This window comes from Equus quagga, chromosome 1, assembly GCF_021613505.1.
Source record: "Equus quagga isolate Etosha38 chromosome 1, UCLA_HA_Equagga_1.0, whole genome shotgun sequence".
Taxonomy (NCBI): Eukaryota; Metazoa; Chordata; class Mammalia; order Perissodactyla; family Equidae; genus Equus; species Equus quagga.
The window spans coordinates 21721356-21748083 of record NC_060267.1 but is presented as its reverse complement, the minus strand read 5'-3'; the positions used below and the strand labels follow the sequence as shown (position 1 = coordinate 21748083).

At 36.7% G+C, this 26728-nt stretch overlaps 1 protein-coding gene across 2 annotated transcripts in view; it reads left to right on the top strand.

Annotated features, from left to right (window-relative positions):
• ARID2 (AT-rich interaction domain 2) overlaps positions 1 to 26728 on the top strand; it is a 160253-nt gene that overhangs the window by 131063 nt on the left and 2462 nt on the right. For both annotated transcript variants that reach the window (XM_046665585.1, XM_046665576.1), the window contains exons 17-20: positions 14326 to 14464; positions 14557 to 14642; positions 16909 to 17032; positions 17126 to 17217. In XM_046665585.1, coding sequence (XP_046521541.1) covers positions 14326 to 14464; positions 14557 to 14642; positions 16909 to 17032; positions 17126 to 17217 — 441 coding nt within the window. The remainder of the gene's footprint in view (positions 1 to 14325; positions 14465 to 14556; positions 14643 to 16908; positions 17033 to 17125; positions 17218 to 26728) is intronic.

The following is a 26728-nucleotide window of genomic DNA, read 5'->3' as shown; positions in this document are numbered from 1 at the left end:
AGGGCTGCATGTGTTACTTTGGATTGTTGATTTCAAATTGTTTGGATAGATACCCAGTAGTGGGATAGCTGGGTCATATGGTAGTTGTATTTTTAGTCTTTTGAGGAATCTCCATGATGTTTTCCATAGTGGCTGCATCAGTTTGTATTCCCACCAGCAATGTTTGAGGGTTCCCTTCTCTTCATACCCTCTCCAACGTTTGTTATTTTTAGTCTTAGTGATTATAGCAGTTTTAATGGCATAAGGTGGTATCTTAGTGTAGTTTTGATTTGCATTTCCCTGATGACTAGTGATGTTGAACATCTTTTCATGTGTTTATTGGCCATCTGTATATCTTCTTTGGAAAAGTGTCTGTTCATCGCCTCTGCCCACTTTTTGATTGGGTTGTTGCTTTCTTATTGTTCAGTTGTGTGAGTTAGAAACCAGAGACTTTTATTTGTACTGATAAACTTGATATTCCCTGACCACCCGGGAATCTACTCAGGTGATGTTGAGGTTCAGACCATTGGGTTCCTGCTGAAGCTTATACAGTTGTAATTCTTCCTAAAGATTCTAACATAAGGTTTTATTATGCCAACTATACAAACCTGAATAGTATTTTTGTAGGAAGATGAGGTTTGAATAATGGTTGGTCTGATGGGAAATAACAGAAAACAGCAAGAACAAACCTCAACCTCGCTATATGTTACAAATGAATAAAAACTTATAGGTAGGTAGAATTTGTATTCTCAATAAATGTGCTTCTACTTCTTCCAGAAGTATCATCCAAATTTCATGGTAAATCTTTAATTTCTTCTAGTAATTGATGTTTCAGAAATCATGTAGTCAGTTTAAATAAATGAAAAAAAATTGAAATAGTTAACAAAAACTAGTAGCAGTTTTATACATTTTATTTCAGTGTAAAGAAGTACCTAAAGACTAGTTGAGTATGATATATAAAATTGACATCTTGATGATTTGAAAATATTTGATAAGTAAAGTATCCATAGTGGAAATTTATCATGCATCAATGACTGCTTAATTCGAGTTAAGTTGACAGCTTAGGTTGAAATTAATCAGTGGTTACATTGATCAGTACCTTGAATTGCATAGCAATAGGAGAATAAAATAGAAATTTGTTTTATAGCATCTTTTGTCTGAATTTTGTGATCATAACCCCAGAAGATGTCTTCAGAGGGTTGATGCTTTCCCCTCTGAAAGTTTTATCACATTAGCACAATATCTGGCACATAAAAGGCTTTTGATTAATATTTGTTGAGTGAGTTAAATGAATGAAGATTAACTAGCTTGATTCTGTAGTCAACAGTTCTTTGCTGACCTGGGTTGTTGTCATCTTGCCTTTTCTACTGTCAGAGGAACAGTTCCATCATCTTGCTGTTTTTTTGTTTTTAAAAGATTTTATGTAAAAGCTCTAGAATCACTGGGTATTTTGCTAATATTATTATACTTAAAATTTGAACTCATACGCCTTTGTAAATATGAGATTAATTTCATGTAACAATATTTTTTGGTAGCATCAGTTTGAGAAGTACATATTCCTTGGGCCTTAACTATTGATCTGCCATTAATTAAAAAAAATATATTAGGAAAAGCCCTAATTTCTTCCACAGTTGGCACAGTTGGTGGCAGACTTTTCTTTTTTTTTACCTTACTTCATTCTTCCAAGCAGTGAATATCAAAGAATACTTAAAGATCGTACCCCAAACCAAAAAGTTATATACCATGAGACAAATTTGCCAAATTGTGTTGAAGTCCATTTCAGTGTTATTTAAAATATTTGTGAAAATAATTTCCTAGCATGAGAATCTAGGCCGCAGTGTACTAATAAACTTTATTTATTCCATGGAAACTATGCACAGAATAAGGAAAATTATGTACCAGTGCTAATCTCTTAAACCTAGTATGCTTTCAGAATTTGCCAGCATTTAAAAAAAGAAATAATTTATATCATCATAGATACTGTCTATAAAAGTGTACCTCAGTTTTTACCTGGTAATAAATTTATGCATGTTATCCAAGTAAACAATCATGCATTATAGTTTAGTAGGAAAAAATCAGGTCTTTTGTGTTAGACGTTTCTGTTTTCAAATCCCTGCTCTTGCCATGTAGTTCTGTGACTCTGGAAAGTTTACAGAAAGTTTGTTTCCTCAGCAGTAATGTGGGGATAATTTTACCATCTTCAGAGAGCCATCATAGCAATCAAATAAGATGATGTTTATCAATATGCCAGATACACAGTAAGTACTGAGCAAACAGAAGCTCGGGTAGGGGAGGTACTTTATGCTGCGTGCAGCTTTGTCAAGAACACTGTGAAGTAATATACTGCCACCTCTTTCAAGGAGTCTGGGTGAGTATCCAAAGTTTCAAATTCATTTGTGTGCTTTATTTATCTCATTAAAAACACACAAATACACACAGCACCACTCGTAGTTTTGATTTGCATTTCCCTGATAGTTAATGATATTGAACATCTTTTCATGTGCCTGTTGGCCATCCGTATGTCTTCTTTGGAGAAATCTCTGTTCGGATCTTTTGCCCGTTTTTTAATTGGGTTGTTGGTTTTCTTGCTTTTGAGACATAGGAGTTCTTTGATATTTTGGATATTAACCTCTTATCTGGTATATGGTTTGCAAATATTCTTTCCCAATTGTTAGGCTGTCTTTTCATTTTGTTGATGGTTTGCTTTGTTGTGCAGAAGTTTTTTAGTTTGATGTAGTCCCATTTGTTTATTTTTTCTTTTGTTTCCCTTGCCTGGTCAGACATGGTACTTGAAAATATGGTGCTTTAAGACCGATGCCAAAGAGCATACTGCCTGTTTTCTTCTAGAAGTTTCATGGTTTCGGGTCTTACATTCAAGTCTTTAGTCCATTTTGAGTTGATTTTTGTGCATGGTGTAAGATAATGGTCTACTCTCATTCTTTTGCATCTGCTGTCCAGTTTTCCCAGCACCATTTATTGGAGAGACTCTCCTTTCTCCATTGCATGCTGTTGGCTCCCTGGTCAAAAATTAGCTGTCCATATATGTGTGGGTTTATTTCTGGGTTCTCGATTCTGTTCCATTGATCTGTGTATCTATTTTTGTGCCAGTACCATGCTGTTTTAGTTACTGTAGCTTTGTAGTATATTTTGAAAACAGAGTGTGATACCTCCCGCTTTGTTCTTTTTCCTCAGGATTCCTTTGGCTATTTGGTGTCCTTTGTTGTTCCATATAAATTTTAGGATTCTTTGTTCTATTTCTGTGAAAAACGTTGGAATTTTGATAGGGAGTGCATTGAATCTATAGATTGCTTTAGGAAGTATGGACATTTTACCTATGTTAATTCTTCCAATCCAAGAGCAGGGAATATCTTTCCATTTCTTTGTGTCTTCTTCAATTTCTTTCAACAATGTTTTATAGTTTTCAGTGTATAGATCTTTCACTTCTTTGGTTAAGCTTATTCCTAGATATTTTATTCTTTTAGTTGCAATTGTAAATGGGATTGTATTCTTAATTTCTCTTCTACTTCGTTGTTAGTGTATAGAAATGCAACTGATTTTTATATGTTGATTTTGTATCTTGCAACTTGACTGTATTCATTTATTATTTCTAAAAGTTTTTTACTGAATTATTTAGGGTTTCCTGTGTATAAAATCATGTTATCTGCAAATAGTAACAGTTTCACTTCTTCTTTTCCAATTTGGATCCCTTTTATTTCCCTGACCCCTGATTGCTCTGGCTAGGACTTCCAATACTGTGTTAAATAAGAGTGGTATCCTTGTCTGATTCCTGTTCTTAGAGGGATAGCTTTCAGTTTTTCTCCATTGAGAATGATGTTAGCTGTGGGTTTGTCATATATGGCCTTTATTATGTTGACATATTTTCCTTCTATGCCCATTTTATTCAGAGGTTTTATCATAAATGGATGCTGTATTTTGTCAAATGATGTCTCTGCATCTATTGAGATGATCATGGGATTTTTATTCTTTATTTTGTTAATGTGGTGTACCATGTTGAATGATTTGTGGATGTTTGAACCATCCCTGCATCCCTGGAATAAATCCCAGTTGATCATGGTGTATGACCTTTTTAATATATTGTTGTATTCGATTTGCTAGTATTTTGTTGAGGATTTTTGCATCGATGTTCATCAGTGATATTGGTCTGCAATTTTCTTTTTTTGTGTTGCCCTTGTCTGGTTTTGGTATCAAGATTATGTTGGCTTCGTAGAATGAGTTAGGAAGCTTCACTTCCTCTTCAGTTTTTTGGAAGAGTTTGAGAAGGATAGGTATTAAGTCTTCTTTGAATGTTTGGTAGAATTCACCAGGGAAGCCATCTGGTCCTGGACTTTTATTTTTTGGGAGGTTTTTGATTACTGTTTCATTCTCCTTACTGGTGATTGGTCTATTCAAATTCTCTACTTCTTCTGGATTCAGTTTTGGAAAGTTGTATGATTCTAAGAATTTATCCATTTCTTCTAGATTATCCAATTTGTTGGTATATAGCTTTTCATAGTATTCTCTTATAATCTTGTATTTCTGGGGTGTCCATTGTTATTTCTCCTCTTTCATTTCTGATTTTATTTATTTGAGCCTTCTCTCTTTTTTTCTTGGTGAGTCTAGCTACAGGTTTGTCAATTTTATTTGTCTTTTCAAAGAACCAGCTCTGGTTTCATTGATTTTTTGTATTTTTTTTTTAGTCTCTATTTAATTTATTTCTGCTCTGATTTTTATTATTTCCTTCCTACTGCTGATGTGGGACTCTGTTCTTTTTCCAGTTCCTATAGGTGCACTGTCAGATTGTTTATTTTGGATTTTTCTTGTTTGTTGAGGTAGGCCTGAATTGCTATAAACTTCCCTCTTAGAACCACTTTTGCTGTATCCTGTAGATTTTGGCATGTTGTATTTTCATTTTCATTTGTCTCCACGTATTTTTTGATTTCTCCTTAGATTTCTTCATTGACCCACTCATTGTTCAGTAGCATTTTGTTTAATCTCCACATATTTGTGGCTTTTCTGATTTTCTTCCTGTAGTTGATTTCTAATTTCATACCTTTGTGGTCAGAAAATGTGCTTGGTATTATTTCAATCTTCCTAAATTTGTTGAGACTTCTTTTGTATCCTAACATGTGATCAAGCCAGGAGAACGTTCCATGTCTATTTGAAAAGAATGTGTATTCTGTGGGTTTTGGATGAAATGTTCTATATATATGTATATCTATTAAGTCCGTCAGGTCTAATGTGTGGTTTAAGGCCAGTGTTTTCCTTATTGATCTTCTGTTTCGATGGTCTATCCATTGGTGTAACTGGAGAGTTAAAGTCCCCTACTATTATTGTGTTACTGTCTATTTCTCCTCTTATGTCTGTTAATAATTGCTTTGTATATTTAGCTGTTCCTCTGTTGGGTGCATAGATATTTACAAGCGTTCTATCCCCTTCTTGGATTGTTCCCTTTATCACTGTGTAGTGCCCTTCTTTATCTCTTGTTACAGTTTTTATTTTAAAGTCTATTTTGTCTGATATAAGTATTGCTACCCTAACTTTCTTTTCTTTGCCATTTGCATGGAGTGTCTTTTTCCAGCCTTTCACTTTCAGTTTGTGAGTGTTTTTAGGTCTAAAGTGTGTCTCTTGTATGCAGCATATATATGGGTCTTGTTTTTTTAATCCAATCGGCCACCCTATGTCTTTTGATTGGAGCATTTAGTTCATTGATATTTAAAGTAGCTATTGATAAATATGTATTTATTGCCATTTTGTTACCCTTTTTCCTGGGTATTTTAGTAGTTCTTCTCTGTTCCTTTCTTCTTCTCTTACTCTCTTCCCTTGTGGTTTGATGGTTTTCTTTAGTAATATATTTGATTTCTTTCCTCTTATTTATTTATTATAGGTTTCTGGATTGTGATTACCATGAGGTTCATATGTAATATTCTACATCTATAGCAGTCTATATTGAGTTGATAGTTTCCCTAGTTAGGCCTCTTTCTAAAAACTCTACTCTTTTACTCCCATCCTCCCACATTTTATGTGTTTGAAATCATATCTAATTTCTTATTTTGTATGTGTCTATCCATTACCCTTTTATCATTGAAATACATAATTTCAGTACTTTTTTATTTTAACCTTCATAATATCTTCATAGGTGGTTGATCTGCTGCATTTACTGTAGTTTTGCCTTAATCAGTGGTTTTATTGCCTGAGTTTTTGGGGAGTTTTTTTTGATAATTTTCTTATCCCTATATGTGGTCTTCTCTTTCTCACTTAAATAAGTCCTTTCAGCATTTCTTGTAGAACTGGTTTCTTGGTGATAAACTCCTTTAATTTTTGCTTGTCTGGGAAACTCTCTCTCCTTCAATTCTGAATGATAACCTTACTGGATAGAGTATTCTTGGTTGTAGGTTTTTTTCCTTTCAGCACTTTAAATAAGTCATGCTAATCGCTTGTAGCCTGTAGGGTTTTGGCTGAGAAGTCCCCTGATAGTCTTATGGGCTTTCCTTTATATGTCACTTGTTGGCTTTATCTTGCAGCTTTTAGGATTCTCTCTTTATCTTTAATTTTGGACATGTTAATTATAATGTGTCTTGGTTTGGGCCTCTTTGGGTTTATCTTTTTGGTGCTCTCTGTGCCTCCTGTATTTGGACGTCTGTTTCCTTCCTTAAGTTAGGAAAGTTTTCAGCTATTATTTCTTCAAATAGATTCTCTGCCCCTTTGTCTCTCTCTCCTCCTTCTGGGACACCTATAATATGAATGTTAGCATGCTTGTTGTTGTCCCAGAGTTCCCTTAGACTGTTCTCATTCTTTTTAATTCTTTTTTATCTGTTCAGATTGGGTGATTTCCTCTAGTCTTTCATCTACTTGCTGATCTGTTATTCTGTATCATCTACTCTACTATTGAGTCTCTCTAGTGAATTTTTAATTTCTGATTGGTTCTTTTTTATATTTTCCTATTCTTTGTTGACGTTCTCACTGTGTTCATCCAGTCTTCTTCCAATATCAATGAGCATCCTTATGAGTTTTTGTTTGAACTCTTTATCAGGTAGCTTGCTTACTTCTGTTTCATTTAGTTCTTTTTATGGGATTTTGTCCTGTTCCCTTGCTTGGAACCTATTCCTTTGCCTCCTCATTATGCCTCTTTCTCTGTGCTTATATCTGTGTATTAGGTGAGTCAGCTATGTCTCCTGTTCTTGGAGAAGTGGCCTTATGTAAGAGATGCTTTTTGAGGCCCAGCAGTGTGCTTCCCTCTCATCACCAGTCCAAATGTCCCAGGAGTGACCCCTGTGTCAGCTACTTGTGTCCTTCTGCAGCAGAGTTGCTCTTATTGCAGGTCCCCCTGGAGTCTAGGCTTTCCCTCTCTGGCCAGCTGTTTGTAAATCAGGTTTGGGGAGCCCCAGCACCGTTGGCTACAATGACTAATAGCACATTCCTGTTGCAGTTTTCCTGTTAAATGAGTAAGCACCCAGTATGGCTGCTTGCTAAGCTCAGGGGCTTACAGTTTTGTAGGCCTCAGGCCTGCATGTTGTCAGCTCTCTTAGAATTGCAGCTGAGTGGAGCTGGCCCAAGGCATGAGAACACCCAGTTGTTTCAGGCTTTGGAAGGTGGGGCCGATCCCCTTTATGGCTGTTTGTGAAGCACAGCTCTTCTGCCACTGATAAGCCCCACCCACTACAGGTCCCCACATACCATCGACACAGTCCTGGCCTGTGCACACTTCCTGACCCCCTCAAGCATACCCAGTTGCCCCACTGTTGAGGCCCCCACTTCTCCTCCAATGCCCCCTACAGTTCACCTGGTCTTCACGCAGGCCCTGCCCTACAGAGGCAGACACACTCACCTGCCTGTAGAGGATCCAAGCACCCAGTCTATGCAGGCTGAAAAGTTGCCTGAGGCTTTGCTGTTGGGTGGGGCCAGTCCCTACGATGGGTCTGCCTTGACTGAACTGGGCTAAATCTGCACTCTAGTGGATGTGGCAGAACCCTGGGCTAACAGGCCAGGGGAAGAACTCCAGTGGTGTCTACCAGTATCTGTGTTAGCATGCCTATACTAGATCACAATGGCCACCACCAATATCTCAGTCTCCAGAGAGGTCTCACCTCTTACCGAGATGCACCTAGAGCCTACCAGGCGAGTCTCCAAAGGACTGTGTACTTTTCTTTCTGGTGATTTTAGGTTGCTCTCTGAGATGGGTTAATTTGTGCCTGGGTCCTTTAAGAGCTGGCCTTATTCTGCTTATGTCAATAGCTTTTCTGGGGGTATTCCCTGTTATAGTTAGTAACCAGCAAAGCCAGATAGTATGACGCTCGTCTCAGTTGTTCTGAGTCTGAAGGATGCTTATAGTGGTAACATGCCCCCACTCAGGTCCCCACTTCTCCAGGGAAGGCTGCACACCTTAGGGTGGCTCCTGCCTGGCTTTCTGTGAAGCTCCACTGCTTGCAAAGGGGGCTTTGTTCTCTCCAGGAGTTTCTGCCTCTTCTGTGTCAGTCAGGACTGTCTCTTCTTGTGGGGGTTCTTTCATCCAGTTTTCAGTTCTCTCTGGGGTAATTTTTCCAAGAATAGTTGTAACCTGGTTTGTGGGAGGAGGTGAGTTCAGAGTCTGCCTACACTGCCATCTTGATGATATCTCTCCTCTATTAATTATAATTAATAATACTAATATTATTGTTAATATTATAATATTATTAACTGTTAGAAAGAAAGGAGGTGGAGCCAAGATAGTTAGTTTTGGCTGTCTTCAATCAGAACCCCCTTCTTATTTTTGAGATATTTCACATAATTTGAATTTTACTTGGAGGCAGGACATCTCTCTCTTTGTAAAAGCCTAAAAAAAAAAGAGGCCAAATACTTGCTTCCTCCCCCATTGCCCTTGGCTGCTGAGCCAGTCAATTAGTTACTCCTTCCTGTGGGTTTGAATCTGGACTAACTATGGCAAAGAAGTTGACAGTGGAGAATTTATTCCTGCAGCAACAGTAACATTTAGTTTCTAAGAACACCAGTACTGATTTTGGGCTGTCCAGTTTGCATTTGTAATTTTTAGTTCTGTATTAAGGTAATAAATTAATTTCTTTTAATAGTAAAGTTAATTGTCTTTTTTTTCATTTGGAACTTTTACAACTGGATATAATAAAATTGAGTTAGTCTCCCAGCAAGGTTGTTGGCTTGGAGTTTTCCCCTGCAGATTTTAGTAACTTGTTACTAAATCTCATTTAAATATACAGTAATGCACACCTTTGGTATTTCTTTTGCCACAGAATATTATCTGTGTAAAGCAATTAGATGTCAAGAGTTGAGGTAAAAGTTCATTGTTCTACAACTAATAATACGGCTTTTTTTTTTAACTAAAATATGTTTGCAGTATAGATTTTTTTGATATATAGTATGATTATTTATGTGCATTTATTACCATTGAAATGCACATCTTTGGAACTAAAAGGTTCCTGCAAAAAATATATATATACCATGTGTTTTAAGTCAAATTAAATTTTCTTTTGCAGCAGGAGGGCTATTAAGAAGGATGTGAAATACTTTTTTGATAATTAAAGAAAAATAGCTGGCCAAGAACTTAAGCAACTAAGAAAACTCTAGATGAAACTATCTGAACTAAAGTGCTATTTTCATCCCTGTTATTTATGTTTTAAAATCAGAGGAAACAATCTTAGCTTTATAACCACCGATGTTTGGTTTTAAGTTATTCTTTTGAATATGGTGAATTATTACAGTATCATGATATGTACTGTGTATTATTAATATATATGACCTCTTGTATAGATTGCAGGTTTTTAAATAATAAAATCTTAAGGTATTAGAAAAATTATGCTTTATTTACTTCTCTTATGTGTTTATGATGCCTAGGAAATTGTTTGATGGTAGGAAACGTGATAGTAATAATTATAGTATAAATTACACCTTAAAGTAACGGTTGTTGGCTTTATTTTAGTTCAGGTAGAAAGTGTTTTAACCTTAAGTGGCAGCCTAGGGCAGCTGGCATCAGGAAACTTGCACCTAGTAGCCTTATGTGACTAATTTGTTCACTTGAACCAAACAGCTTGTCATCTGAATAAAAGAAAAAAGAATTTGACTCAAGGGGATTGGAATGAAAGAATGAAAGCTAATCCTGGGACTTAGCTGCAGTTATTTGAGTAATGAGCAGAGGACTAGCCGTTGTAAACTATATTGATGATGTAATTAAAAATCATATGTATCTTCGAAAGATGGCCAATGACTGAGAAAAAAGTGTCAGATACAGTTACTATAATAAATGCATTAAATATTAAACTTTTCATTGCCTTGCCAGGTATTGTAAATCTAGTTCCTATCTTTTGAGAAAATAACAGAATCAAAGAACAAGTGTTGTTTTTACTTGGAGTAGCATATATATCGTTACACTTAAGTATAGGATTCACTAGAAAGGAAAAGAGAAGCTGCAAAAGGGGATAGGAATGAAGGAACACAGTACAATTCAGTATATAAGTGGAGTTAACCCTGGAAATAGTGGCTACTTATGGTTAAGATCCAAGGGAAGGAAAGGGTGCGTGATGACAGAAGATTTAGTATAGGGAGGAAGTTAAGGAACCTCAAAAAGAGTAAACTTAGTTCTTTCAGTAGTAAGCCTTTTGTTTTTCAAAGACATGAAACTAAGACATTGTCCCCAAATCTGCAAACTTAACACTAATGCGGGGGAACAAGCTCTAAAATAATAAGATTGAAGTTTAGTGTTCAACAAAAGGTGAAAAAAGTTGGGAACAGTTTCCATGGGGAATGTTTTCAGGAGCAAAAATTAATAAAATGAGTTGTGACTGATGATGAGAGTCACTTGATGGTAGGCAGCATTGACTTGGACTAAAACTTTATTGAGCAAGGGTTGGCAGTTTTGAAACAGTTGTGGAAACAGTCCCGGGTGGATGATTAGTAAGATGGGCGAGGTGAAATGACAGGAGGTTGGTAGTGGCACTGCTCCAACTGCTACTGCCTACCAGTAGTGATCCTGACGGTGATAGCTCTCGTTTATGTTGGCCTACTCTTTGCCAAATAATTTTACACGTATCATCAAATGTAAGCCTCACAACCACCTTGAAAGCTAGATTACCAGTCAGTAAAGTGAGTTTCAGTGAAACGTTATTTGCCTAGTGCTTCCATTGATGCGCATTGGGGGGGACGGGGGACACCATTCACATTGTACGTGTCAGAAACTGTATGTTTATTACAACCTTTTTTTAGCAGATAGCAGCAAAGTCTCTTAAGGAAGAGCATTCTTTTAATTTGTACCAAGGCACCACATAGCCATACTGTGGCAGCAGTATGTAAAACTGTATCAGTAACAGTCCCAGTTTTGTTTAAAAACACATACACAAAAGAGAGAAAGGCTTAAAGGAAATATACCAAAATGTTAGCGGTCCAGGTAATTGAATCACAGAGAATTTTATTTTCATTTGGCTGTTCTTTTGAATTTTTCTGATTTCTTTAAATGAGCGTGTTGTTTATTTGGGGGGGTTATTGACGGTAAGGTAGTAGAAAGGAAAATTGTTTTAGGCACACTGGTAAGCAGTAGTGGCATCCACCTCACTCTTATTCTTCTCCCCCCACATCCCAGAGAAATCCATAATATTCTGAGAATTCAGCATCTGTTTTGCATTGAAATTGCGTTTAAATGTTTTAAATCCAGATACTCCATTTAATGGATTTGGAAACCTTAACTTCTTTTCACCCTCATATGATCATTGCAACCAGCTTCATTCATTATTATTTTCTTTCTTTCTTTCTTTCTTTCTTTTTTTTTTTTTTTTTTGAGGAAACCCTGACCCTGATGTTAGCCCTGAGCTAATATCTGTGCCCATCTTCCTCTACTTTATATGTGGGACGCTGCCTCAGCATGGCTTGATAAGCGGTGCATAGGTCCGCACCTGGGGTCTGAACCAGTGAACCACAGGCCACCAAAGCAGAGCATGAGAACTTGACCACTGTGCCACTGGTCCTGCCCCTCATTCATTATTTTAGAACTTCACCTTGTACCACCTTGTCAGTGAATGGTTTGTATGACTTGAGTGGTTAGATAAATAGAGAGGAAATGGACTTAGGATGAGGGGAAAGGTAGTAGATAAGAGGGAAATAATAGACTGTGTTGGGCAGGTAAAGTGATGAGCACTTAAAAATCCCTGTTGTCTTAAAACTGTACACACACAATTGTGTATATTTAGTAGTTAAAATTGATTTAAAGAAGCACTAACTTGATCCTTTTTTCTGATGACTGGTAATTCATCAATTTTGCGTATTGTAAATAAGCTTGATTCTTTTAATGTATTGCAAAATACTTTAGAAACAGCTATCGTTTTGACTAGTGACCAGTAGTAGTACATTTATAATAATATTTAGGGAAAAATCTTAAAAACACAATAAGAAATGCTTCCCTGTGACAATTATTATCTATATAACAGAGCTCCAGTCTTATTTATTTCATATTAATAGCATTGTGAGTACTGAAAATTAAAAAGAAATTCCAAAACTAAAAATGTACTTACTGATTTTAGTTTCACAGTAAACTTTTTTTTTTATTCCATCCCAGTGACTTATTTATTTTATAACTGGAGATTGGTACCTTTTGACTCCCTTCACCCATTTCACCCACCCCCTGTCCTCCACCTCTGGCAACCAATTTCTTCTCTATCTGTGAGTTTGGCTTTTTTTTAGATTTCACATGTAAGTGAAGTTATACAGTATTTGTCTTCATCTGACTTGTTTCCCTTAGCATGATGCCCTCAAGGTCATTTCTGGGCTCCCTATTCTGTTCCATTGATCTGTGTGTCTGTTTTTATGCCAATACCATACTGTTTTGATTACTATAGCTTTGTAATATAGTTTGAAATCAGAGAGCATGATGCCTCTAGCTTTGTTCTTCTTTCTCAAGATTGCTTTGGCTCTTTGGGGTCTTTTGTGCTTCCATACATACAAATTTTAGGATTGTTTGTTCTATTTCTCTGAAAAGTGCCATTGGAATTTTGATAGGGATTGCATTGAATCTGTAGATTGCTCTGGGTAGTATGGACATTTAATAATATTAATTCTTCCAGTCCATGATAGTTTCACAGTAAACTTTTGGTAGGTATTTATATAGATGAATACGAATGATAAAAAATATATACTCTCTGGGGCTGGCCCGGTAGCATAGTGGTTAAGTTCACGCAGTCCTCTTTGGTGGCCTGGGGTACGCAGGTTCAGATCCTGGGTGCGGACTTACACACTGCTCATCAAGCCCATGCTGTGGTCGTACCCACATACACAGTAGTGGAAGACTGGCACCCCCATTAGCTCAGGGACAGTCTTCCTCAAGCAAAAAGAGGAAGATTGGCAACAGGTGTAGCTCAGGGACAAATCTTTCTCACCGAAAAACAAAGAAAAAGAAAGAAAGAAATAGGTAATCTGTAATGACTTTTGACATTGTCTTTTGTAATTATTCAGTTATTCTTTTGATTAAAATTCATTTTAAAATGTCAGTCATTTCCTGAAGGAATGTTAATTTGAAGTATTGTATATATACTGCACATCAAAGATTGGTTCAAATATAGATGTTTATATAACATCCATAAAAATTCAAATCCTAAGAGAGCTCTGCCACAAACTTTAAAGATATCGATTGTACAAATATTTGAGTTACTAATTAGTAATTGAAGCCTTTTAACATATTCTTTGCTGTCTGGATTCCAGTATTCTCTTTCATTGCCATGTATTCTAATTATTCTAATTAGTTACGTCCTTGGCCAGTTACCCACTCAGACATCTGTATTGTTAATCCCCAGGCTACATGAATGAGTAGGATATGATGTTGGAGAAATGAGAGATGTGACTTCTTAAACATGGACAGACATGCAAAATGTGAATTCAACTAAAAAGCCAGACTTAGCAAACCTTGTTGCATTTAGATTGTTAGATTGAATTTTCTCGAGTTTATTATATGTAATATGAAATCTAGTAAATGCTTGAGCAGCTTATAAAAGTACAATAGAGTATGGTGTTTGTTTATAAGATAATCTGTTGTGTTTTAAAATGATTTTTCATTTACTTTCAAGAATTTCTCAGCTGACCTTTACTGAAGGTAGGGAATAGAGGATTAAACATATTAAACTTAAAACAAATTACCAAAAGTGTTCAGTACAGTTGAAGGATTTCACTTGGAAATATAAGCAGAGAAATTTTCGAAATATTTCAAAATGTTCTTTGAAATGAAATGAACTTGAGATTTGTTTGCAATATTTTGCTTAATATTTCTCTATATTGATCTGGAATTTTTGTGTTAGGAGAGCAAGTTTTCTATTTTAAAGGAAACATCCCAGTGTCAGAACATGTCTACTACTTGTATTTTTGTAGGTGGTTTCAGACGCCCTCCCAGGTTTTCTACCATGCGGCGACTGAACATGGAGGGAAAGATGTGTATCCAGGGCAGTGTCTTTGGGAAGGTTGTGAGCCTTTTCAGCGACAGAGGTTTTCTTTTATTACCCACTTACAGGTATACTTTCTTAATGCTATTTGGTCAGTAACTCATGTGGTCGCATTCAAGATATTGATGCCTATTCTTTTACTTCCTCTGTCTCGCAAAAGGATAAGCACTGTTCAAAGGATGCCCTGCTTGCAGGATTAAAACAAGATGAACCAGGACAAGCAGGAAGTCAAAAATCTTCTACCAAGTAAGGAACATCACTTTACTTCCTTTTATACATAGACAAAGAAAAATCAGGAAAACATAGTGACAATGAAAGGCATCTTAGCATATCGGGAGACAGGAAACCTGGGTTCTGGTCCTACCATTAACCAGCTGAGTGATCCTGTTCAAATTGCTTAAATTCTCTTGGCATCACTTTTCTTATTGGCTGGACCACGTTGTCTGTAAGTACCTTGTAGCTCTAACATTTTGATTCTACTTTGTAGAGAAGTCACTGGAAGTAATGACAGATGATATATAAGAAATGCTTTGTAAACTGAAAATATATATATGGTTCTTCTTTGAGAGAGTACTGAAACATGTAATTGATAATGGCAAAGAGATTTCTTCTTACAGCTACTCTGAGGGGAGGCCAAGGTGGCATGTGAGGGTCCTGTGTAAGAGTATACATGTGACCTTTACCATGTGGTTATTCATTGACCTATTTTTTCATGAACACATACTTGTAATGCATGTAGTCAAGTTCTGAGTTGCTTGTAGATTCCTGTAAGGTCCTTATTAGATTTACATAATATCTCCTATTCTGTTTCTAATTGAGGGCTTTAGTTGTAGATTCTATAACCTAAATAATATTTTTAGCTCTCAAATTGTGAAAATAATTTGTCACCATTTATTGAGATACTGTTATGTATGGGCATTGTGCCAGACATAGGGAATTTTAAGAATAAGATTATAGTCTATAAATTGACAACTGAAATTCTAGAAGGAGAACTAGAAATGGAAACACAGAAGCTGCTTACATACTTTATTCATTCCATTACTGTTTAGTGAGCATCTACTCTGTGCTAGGCACTAAAGTATAGCATGAGGTACACATGACCAAGATGTGTTTTGCTGTTCTTACGTGTCTGGAGATCCAGTGAGAGGTATTAGTAATTCTTCCTGTGCAGTGTAATAAGTACTAAAACGAAGATATGCACGAGGCGCTGTGAGAGCCCAGTTAAGTCAATCTAAGAGACCAGGGAAGGCTTTCCGGTTGAAAGTGCAATCAAATTGAGACCCAGATAATGAGGACTCAACAGCTGGGGGTCTCATAAGCCATTATCATGAGGTTGGATTTTATCCTAACAGCAGTGGACAGTCATTTTTCTGCCAAATATCTTTTTCTATAATTTTCACTTTATTTAATTTATAGCTTATGAGAGTATATTAGACTACATTTGGTTTTGCTCAAGTTTAGAGGAAGAAACATTTAGTATATCAGTTACAATTAACCAAAAATCTTTGTTACTTACACATAGACTCTAATAATGGTTTATATCCATATGACAATATCTGTAGACATATAGATGTAGTTATAAACTGGTTTACAATTTAAAGATTGTTTTTATGTTAACTTACTTAATCTTCAAAATTAGTTTACTTATGTAAAAAAGTGCCAGAAATATACCCGCTTTACAGATGTGCAACCTGAAGCACAGAGGGGCAAACTGAAATATTCAAAGTCACGCAGCTAGTTATAGTGTCAGAAAGAGGCAGGGTTCCTCACATGCAAGTCAATGTTCTTTCCATCATTGCCTCACCAGAACATGACAGAAATTGATGCAATTTTTCTGCTTGGCCAAGGACATCTAGAGTAATTTAAATCTGATTTTATGCAAAATTCATCTCTGTAGTCCCTCCATTCTATATCTTTCATAAAGAACAGAACTGTACTGAAGGATTGATTGAAATTATTAAATAATGGTGAAAAGTAAGATTACATAACGAAGTAATCGTTTGGAATGTAGTATTTAGCACAATTTCATGCTATTATCATATTAAGTTATCTTTTGCTGGGTGATCTATACTGGTACCAATACATCCTTAGGTAATGATACCGTTTAGCAAAAATAATTTGCAACTCAAATTGTAGACTATTTAGTTCTTTGTTAACATCTTCACATTGCATTCAAAAATGTGAATGCCACAATTTTGATACTGTGTTGTATTTGTTTTGATTGCATGTTCACCAGCACAGTAACTTTAAAGATGGACTGTGCTAGAACAGCAGTCATTTGCCTTAAAATGATAGATTGGAAAATAAAAGACTTGGAACTAACCTTAATACTTAGAGCCCCTTTGCCTAGGCTGACACAAAGAATAAACATTAATGCTGGACCCTGGAAACTTTTATTCATTCTGTATCCAAAGTTTCAAAGTAACCACCTTAGGGGTTGGCAAGTTGGTTGTCACTGTCAATCTGTCTGCAGCGTTGTGTAACAGTTTCTTTCTTTCTCTGATCATTTCAGGCAGCCAGCTGTAGGGGGCACAAGCTCAACTCCAAGAGCACAAAAGGCCATTGTGAATCATCCCAGTGCTGCCCTTATGGCTCTAAGGAGAGGATCGAGAAACCTTGTCTTTCGAGATTTTACAGTAAGCGAGGCTTGAAAGCCCTATCTGTAAAGGTGTGAGCACTGTATGATTTAGATCTTTATTCTTTTTCTTTTCTTTTCCATTCTTTTTAAGGATGAAAAAGAGGGACCAATAACTAAACACATCCGACTAACAGCTGCCTTAATATTAAAAAATATTGGTAAATACTCAGAATGTGGTCGCAGGTGAGTAATCTGTTTTCCATAGCCAAAGTGAATTTAGACTATTTTACTTTTACATATAAGGTAATGAGATTAGATATCTGTATTTTAGTCATTGTTTTTCTCATCAGTTTTGTGAATATGTCCAAAAGCTTATGCCAAGGTCAGGGCATCACGATCTCTTAAAAGCCAAAAAAGTAGAGGAAAGCTGAAACAACAAAAAGTTTTCTTTTAACTTGTTTTATTAGGTTAATTTTCTTGCTGGCTATAGAATTTAGAGCAATAAGTAGATCTACTAAAGAGAAAACTTAGTTTATTGAGGGGAAAAATGAATTGGTCATTTGAATCGTTTGAAATTAGAGTGGAATTCAGTTTGATAATTGGCATTTTAAGGAAGCCATGGAACTCATAGATGTTGCTAAACTTCACTGTAACACTCTGAAGTTTTAAAGTTACTTTCAAATGGACTGAAGCAATCAATGGGAAACTCAGGATTTTGTAGATCTACATAGAAACCAGAATGATAACGAATCCTAGAGAGAGCAGATGTGGAATGTTCTGTTGATCCCTTTTGGAACTTGTCGCCCTTGAAGCTTGAAGCTAATTTTCTGGTGTTCTTCCTGCATCTTCAGCTGACCCATCTCAGCCTCCTTCTTTGAGAAGTTGTCCTCTGAGGCATCTTGCTGCCAAGATAGTGACTTTCTCTCTAAGTGTTTCTCCTCCCACACTATTAATCCCATCTCCTAAATATATCTTAAATCTACCTTAGTTGTCCTCCCCCATTTTACCTTGCGTTAGGTCTTTTATGGTAATTTTTGCAATAACCTTCCAATTGGATTTTCCAAACATAGGAACAGTGGTATCAATTACAAAAGGAAATGAGGCAATGAATTTGACTATATCCAATTTTAAAACTTAACTAAACTAAAGATGAGTAAAACTTGAAACTGAACTTTAAAAAAAGTATTTGCAGTGATAAAAGTTAGTATTTTTAGTGTAGCAAATATTCTCACAGATGAATAAGAAAAATTAGTAACGCTCAAAAAAATAAGCAAAGTTTTCCAGAAAAAAAAAAATATGAAGGTTTAGTAATCATACAAGAAAACTAGCGACTCCTTGCTTCATTCCTAACGTGGTTGCTTCCTCTCTTCTCGCTGTGTGTCCCTCTGCACCCCTCGTTTTCTTCATAGCCTACCTTTCACTTTCAGCCAAACTTAACCACATGCAGATTCCTGATCAGGCTAGGCTCTTCCGTGTCACACTTTTGTTCTGTACCTTTGTGCCAGTGCTCATACTGTTCTCCATGCCTAGAATGCCTTCCGCCTGTGTTGCCGGCCGGCCGGCCGACTGTCTGCAGGCCCTTCTTGATTCAGCCCAGACTTTAGCTTCTGTGTGCCGCCTTTCCTGTGCTGTGTTCCCCTTCCCTACCCACTTTGTTCAGCTCTATTTTTTAACACGTCTGTCTTACAGCATTTAATCTCATTGTTTTGTAAATAGGTTTTATATGGCTTTTTTTCCCCTACTGACCTGTGCAGACTTTCTCTGATTAATCTTTGTCACCTGAACACCTAGCACAGTGCCCAATACATTATAGATAATCTCCAATTCCTAGTCCTTCACAATTCAACCCTGGGGTTACTGCTTCTTTTCCTGACATCTTCCTCACTACCCTACGCGAACCTGGGTTGCAAGAGTACTCTTTCCCACCCTACACAGTGCACGTCACCACCTTAGACGGTGAGATCTTTGAAAGCAGGGATTGAGTGTTTGTCGTTTTTGTGTCTTCAGTGCCTAGCACAGCGTTGGGAATGTAATAGTGATTCAGTAAGTATTTGATGGATAGACAGATGGAAGAAAAAGAAGTCTCACAAATTCATTTTTTCCTAGAGTCCTGATCTGGAATTTGTGAAGACAATTGGAATTCTAAAAGTAATTTTATAACTTTTTCCTCACATTCAAATCGCATATTTTTAGGCTTACAGCAAAGCCACTTTGGCTAAGTCTAATATATTTTATTTAGCCAAAAGTTTCCATTTTACTGTTTTTGCTTTATGTTGACTTTGTTATTTTATTTAACTCTAAACCTTCCAAATGTCTTCTGGCATCTTCAGTTCCTATGATCTTAGAATAGCAGAAGCAAAAGAATTAAATCAGACCATTAAATTCTTCCCATTCCCCCTCTCAGTCAGGTTGAAATCCCTGTACAGAATCTCTTGAATATCTCCAGTGATGGGGAGTTTCACTTGAGCAAGAATACTGGCAGAGAATCTGGTAAAACCCACGTATGTCAAGAAAAGAGTGTAGGAAATCAGATGACTGCAAAACATAATTCTTTGTTGATAGTTCTCATCTCTGGTGGAATAAGTCACAGGGCGTGGTTTTTTAGACTAAAGCAATTCTGTTTACAATAAGAAAATTGCAGATCAACAGGAAGATACATAGAAATTTACCTTCATTCTTAACAGTACAGTATACTAAACAGTATGAAATGTCAGCATTTTTTAATTTGAAATTAAGAATCTGATTGTTTGAATAATGTAAAATGTTTAAATGAGTTTATCTCCATTCTCATTAAGCTTGAGCTCTGGAGAATTGCAATCAGTTTCCCCTCTTCTTGATGTACATATCTTGTATCAGTGTAATACATGGGTCTTATTTAAAAATCAAATAATATTTTTCTGTACACTAATAATGAACACTCTAAAAAAGGAATTAAGAAAATTCCACTTAAATCAAAAGAGTAAAACTTAGGAATCATATTAACTAAGGAGGTAGAAGACTTATCCACTGAAAACTATAAAACGTTGCTGAAATAAATTAAAGATAAATAAATGAAAGACATCCTTTGTTCATGACTTGGAAGACTTAATATAGTTGAGACGTCACTGCTACTGAAAGCAGTCTGCAGATTCATCGCAGCCCCTATCATAGTCTCAGTGACAGCTTCTGCTGAAATAGGAAGATCCATTCTAAAATTCACCTGGAATCTCAAGGGACCCTGAACAGCCAAAACTATCTTGAAAAAGAAGAGAAAGTTGGAGGACTCACTCTTCCTGATTTCAAAATTTACTGCAAAGCTGCAGTAATCAAAACAGTGTGGTCCTGGCCTAAAGATAAACATCAACCAGTGGACAGAATCCCACCCAGACCTGAGTCCTCGCCTGTACAGTCAAAGGAGTTGCAGTAAGGTTGCCAATTCTCCGTTCAATGAGAAAAAGACAATCTTTTCAACAAATAGAGTTGGGAAAACTGGATATTCACATGCAAAAGAATGAAGTTGAACCCCTACCTAACACCATTACAAATATTAACTCAAAATGGATCAAAGACCAAAAATTTTGTAAGAGCAAAAAGCTCTTAGAAGGAAACATAGGGGAAAAACTTTATGGCATTGGATTTGGCAGTGATTTCTTGGACATGACACCAAAGGCACAGGCAGCAAAAGAAAAAATAAACAAATTGAACTTCATCAGAATTAGAAACTTGTGCATCAAAGGACACTATCAACAGAATAAAAGGGCAACCCACAGAAAGAGAGAAAATCATTGCAAATCACATATCTGATAAAGAGGTTAATATCCAGAGTATATAAAGAACTCCTGAAACTCAACAATAAAAAACAAGCCAAATTGAAAAGGGGCAAAGGATTTGAATAAACAAAAAAAGAACAAATGGCCAATGAGCACATGAAAAGATGCCCAGCAGTATCAGTCATTAGGGAAATGCAAATCACACCAAAATGAGATACCACTTCATACTCATTAGGATGGCTGCTATTTAAAAAAAAAAACAATTAAGTGTTGGCATGGCTGTGGAGAAAGGGGAACCCTTGTTGCATTGCTCATGGAAATGTAAAATAGTGTAGCCACTTTGGAAAATGATATGACAGTTCCTCCAAAAAGTAAACATAGGATTATCATTTGATCCAGCAATTCCACTTCTGGCATATATATGCAAAAGAATTGAAAGCAGGAAATTGGCAGATATTTATGCAGCGTTGTTCATAGCAGCATTATTCACAATAGCCAAAAGGAGAAAGCGACCCAAGTGTCCATCAACAGATGAATGGATAACTAAAATGTAGTGTGTATATATACAGTGGAATATTATTCAGCCTTAAAGAATGAAGTTCTGATACGTGCTGTAACATGCATGAACCTTGAAGATATTTATTTTCCTTTTTCTTTTTCTTTTTTTTAAGATTGGCACGTGAGCTAACATCTGTTGCCAATCTTCTTTTTCTTTTTCCTTCTCCCCAAAGCCCCTCCAGTACATAGTTGTATATTCTAGTTGTAGGTCCTTCTGGTTCTGCTACGTGGGACACCACCTCAGCATGGCTTGATGAGCGTTACTAGGTCCACGCCCAGGATCCAAACCGGCAAAACCCTGGGCCACTGAAGTGAAGCGCACAAACGTAACCACTTAGCCACGGAGCCAGCCCCGAACCTTGAAGATATTATGCTAAGTGAAATAAGCCAGACACAAAAGGTCAAATGTTGTATGATTCCACTTACATGAGGTATCTAGAAGAACCAAATACATGGAGACAGAAAGTAGAGCAGTGGTTACCAGGAGCTTGGGGGAGAGAGAGAATGGAGAGTTATTGCTTAATGGGATGAAGTTTGGTTATGGGATGATGAAAAGTTCTGGAGATGGATGATGGTGATGGTTGCACCACAGTGTGAATGTGCTTAATAGCACTGAACTGTACACTTGAAAATAGTTAAAATAGAAATTTTTTATTATGTACATTTTACCACAATTTAAAACTAAAAACAACAACAACACAGGAAGGATTTGGGGGAAAATGGGGAGTGATTGCTAATGGGTATTTGGTTTTTTTGAGTGGTGATGAAAATATTCTAAAATTGATTGTGTTGATGGTTGCCCAATTCTATAAATACACTAAAAACCACTGAATTTTACAGTTTAAAATGGGTGAATCATATGGTATAGAAATTAAATCACAATAAAGCTGTTAGAAACTTTAAAAAATTAAATGGCACTAAAAAAGTTTATAACAAAATGTACTAGTTCCCTACTTCACCCCCCACCCACCTCCAAGGGGGAGCTTTAACAGTTTGAACTAATCTTTCTGTTTGCCTCCGTATTTCTAAATAGTATGCTTATGTTACTATTTCTTAGTTTACCCATTTTACACATTACCTGCTGGCTCTCTTTCTAAAGAATTGAATACTCTTTAAACTCCTCTTCCTCCCTCTTTTCCTTTCCTCATAATATTGTTATGAGGAAATCCAAATTTTTAATTAAATCTTAAATCAGATATTGTTGGATTGATGATGCGCCAAATGCTACTATTGTTAGATTTTCCTCTCTCTTTGGTTTTTGGAGGTTAATGATTGCCTTGCTTTTTGTTTAGCTTTTTATGGGCCTATTGCTGATTTTTTCCATTTATGTCCATCAGTATTCTTCAAGCCTGTATATAAACTATTCCAGTGCTCAAACACAATTGTTAAACCTCTATCAGTTTTACATTTTTCCCCCTTGGAAAGCGCCCTTTGCTGTCTAGACCATTTGCTTTCTAGGCCTGGTACACAGCTATTCTTGGGGATTCCTTCTGTGTTGTATCCCTCTTATTTCCTTTACTTGATTTTCTGCTTCATCATGCTAAAGCACATCCTCCAATAATGTTAAGACCCTACGTATCTGAAAATGTCTTTACCCTCACTCTCAGTAGTTTGGCTAGATGCAGAATTCTGGATTGAAAAATCTAGGATTTTCCTCTAAAAATCTGAGGATGTTGCTGTCATGTCTTCTAGTATGCAGCTGTGCTGTGCAGAAGTGGAGAGACATTCTGGTTCCCATTCCTTTCTATGTGATCTGTTTTTCTCCCTCTGGAACCTCTTAGATTCTTTTTTTGTTTTTAATTTCTGATATTCTGAAGTTTCATGATGGTTGTGTCTTGGTTTGGGTGTTTGGTTGTTGTCGTCATTGAAGTGGTCATTTCATTTCAGTGAATCCTTTCAATCAAGAGATTCATGTCCTTCAATAATGGGAAGTTTTCTTGAATGTTTCTTTTTGTAATACCCTGCTAGCCATTGTCTCTAGTCCCCATTCCTTGAACTTCTATTTTTGGATGCTAAACCTTTGTAGAGTAATTCTCTAATTTTCTTTTCTCTCTTAGCTTTCATTTTTGTCTGTTTAATCTATTTTCTGGAAATTTCTTTGACTTTGTCATCAAATCTCTTGAATTTTTACTTCAGCTTTCCTGCTTTAATTTATAAGAGCTCTTTCTGAGTTGGCAGTTGTTGCTGTTATCACATCCTGTTCATGTGTTGAATGTACTGCCTTCTCATCTCTCTCTGAGGATATTAGTGCTAGTATTTTTGAAGTTTCTTCTGCTCCCAGTATAGTTGCTGTTTCCTCGAAATTCCTCAAATATCTGAGGATTTGGGGCTTCATTTTATATTTTACGAATAAAATGCCTACAAGGTAGTTGGAAGCTCTGGGTGCATGAGCTCCACTTGTCACTGGAGATTGCCATTTTAGGGTGGCTCCTGATGAGCCGGTCGTGTATTAGGATCCCCCCAAATGTCAGTCTCTGTAGAGAGACTGTTTCTCCAGGGAGGCATCTCAGATTTTCTTGCCTTTGGAGGAGAGTCTCTATGAAGTCCTGCGTTCTGGAAACAGAACGTGGGAGGGGACCAGGAGGCTCTCCCTGTGTTCAGTGTGTTCACTGTCACTCGGTCTCGTTTTTTGCCCCATTGATCCCTCACCCCCTAAGCTTTGCTGTATCTCTGTCTCTGTAAGTCCTACCTTTCTGCTTTAGTTTCTCCCGAAAATAAATTTCTTTTACTCATTTTGGGAGGGAACTGGTATTCAAACTGCTGTGTTTTCCAAGAAGCTGATTTATGTCTTAAATTGTTTGATGCTGCTTACGCATTATTTCTGATTGTCTATAAAGTGCATTAAAGTGACACAGTGTTTATCCTTTGTTAAACATATCGCAAAAAAAGGGAACTTTTGACATTTGAAATTAAAAAAATATTTTATAGACATATTTTGTTTTTTATCTATTGAGTGCTTATTTAATTTTTTAAAAACCCCCAGTATAAAAGATATTAATTTAGGGGCCGGCCCCATGGCCAAGTGGTTAAGTTCGTGCGCTCCGCTTTGGCGGCCCAGGGTTTCGCTGGTTCGGATCCTAGGTGTGTGCCTAGCACTCCTCATCAGGCCACGCTGAGGCGGTGTCCCACATGCTACAGCTAGAATGACCCACAACTAAAATATACAACTGTGTACTGGGGGCTTTGGGGAGAAAAAGGAAAAATAAAATCTTTTAAAAAAAAGATATTAATTTAAATAAAAAGTGAAATTGTTACTTTAAAATAACCCTGGTGATTTAAATTTAGTCTTTTTAGTTTTATCCATGTGACAAAAATAATACTTTTTGACATGTAACTTTATCAGTTCAGAAAATATTGTTATGGTTTTATTTGTTAAGTTTTTGAAACTAAAGGCTTTTTTCTTAGTCAAAATGTTCATTGGTTATAAAAGGGGAATAATTTTTTTAAGATTTTATTTTTCCTTTTTCTCCCCAAAGCCCCTCAGTACATAGTTGTATATTTTAAGTTGTGGGTCCTTCTAGTTGTGGCATGCAGGATGCCGCCTCAGTGTGGCTTGATGAGCGGTGCCACGTCCACACCCAGGATCCAAACCCACGAAACCCTGGGCCGCTGAAGTGGAGCATGCGAACTTAACCACTCGGCCATGGAGCTGGCAAGGGGGAATAATTTGATTTCACTTTGTAAGTTATTTTTAAATCAAATTTTTTGTGACTATTTTTTTCTCTTCCAGAAAAAAATTTTAGAAATTTCATAGTTCATTTTAAAATTTGTTAAATAAACTTTTGGTAAACCATGCCTTAAATAAACATGGAAAAAACAGAGGTTTAAAGATCAGTGAGGGGCTAGCCCGGTGGTATAGTGTTTGAGTTCACGCACTCCACTTCAGCAGGCCGGGGTTCACGGGTTCGGATCCTGGGCACAGACCTACGCACCACTTATCAAGCCACATTGTGGCAGTTGTCCAACGTATAAAGCAGAGGAAGATGGGCACAGATGTTAGCTCAGGGCCAATCTTGCTCAGCAAAAAAAGGATTGGCGGCAGATGTTATTAACTCAGGGCTAATCTTCCTCAAAAAAAAGCTCAGTGAGTTATCACAAAGTGAACCAGCACATCACCAACGATCCAAGTTAAGAAATAGAGTGAGACCAGTGCCACAGCCCCTCCTCCTCTCTGGGACCACTAACCTAATCTGTAACAGCAGTGGTTAATTCTGCCTGATTTCGAAGTTGATATAAGCAGAATCAGTGTATCTTCTCTTGTGCTAGCTTTGTTTTTTACTCAGCCTTGTTTGTGAGATTCATTCACGTTGTTGTGTGTGGCAGTGCTTTGTTCTATTATTGCAGTATAGAATTCTGTTGTATGAATAGACTCAAATTGATTGTTTCCATTCTACTTTTGATGGGCATATGGGTTGTTTCTGGTTTGGGGCTTTTAAGAATAATGCTGCTATGGACATTCTGCATGTGTTTTTTGGCCGTGTATGTCCATGTTTCTATTGAGCTTTTTTATGAAGGATTGTTGATTCATAGGATATTACAACTTGAGTATATGGGGCCAAACAATTCCAAAGAGATTGTGTCCATTTACACTCCTTCCAGCGATGTCTGAGTCTCAGTTGCTCCACATGCTTGCCAACACTTGGAATTGTAATTTCAATATTTAATTTTAACCATTCTTTTGAGTGTGTGGAGTATCTACATATGGAAACTATATAAAAGCAAATAGCCAAAAAACTTGAAAAGATGCCCAGCTCCTTAGTCGTCAACCTCAATTGTTTTTAACAATTGTTTTGCTTCTTTGCTTTGCTTTCCTGTGGTAAAAATGACTACAGTCCCCACGTTACGTTGTGGCTTTGAGTTCCAAGCCTTTTCCCACAGATCACCTTCCTTGCGATGTGTTCCATTCAGATGTCGAAGTCCTCACTCCTTCCTTTTCTCCTTGAGTTCTTTTTACCCAGGGCTATTTTAATGGAAAGCACTGAGGTTCTTGGATAATCTCATGGTGCTTGTTGGTTTTTTCCCTAACTTTTAATGTGAAAATTTTCACACATAAGGCAAACTTGAATTAATTTTGCAGTGAACGCTCATGTACCACCCACCTAGCTTTTACCATTGACATTTTACTGTCCTTTCTCCATCACATATCTATCCATCCTTCCATTTCTAGCTGATTTGCCACTTTTCTTCTCAGCCCTCAGCGTCACTCTGTTCTTTGCTAGACCATGCTCTCTTTTCTAATCTCTTCTTTATATACACGGCCACATCAATATTGTAATTTGAGGTGTAGAAAATTTCTTTTTAAGCTTATAAATTTTTAAAAACAGCTTCTTTTATGGAATAATGAGGCAGTCAAGTGATCGTTAAGCTAAATAGGCCTGGTTTCACTTAATGAAGAGAAAGAAACTTTAATAATACCTAGAATATAATTTTTATTTTCAAGTCATCGC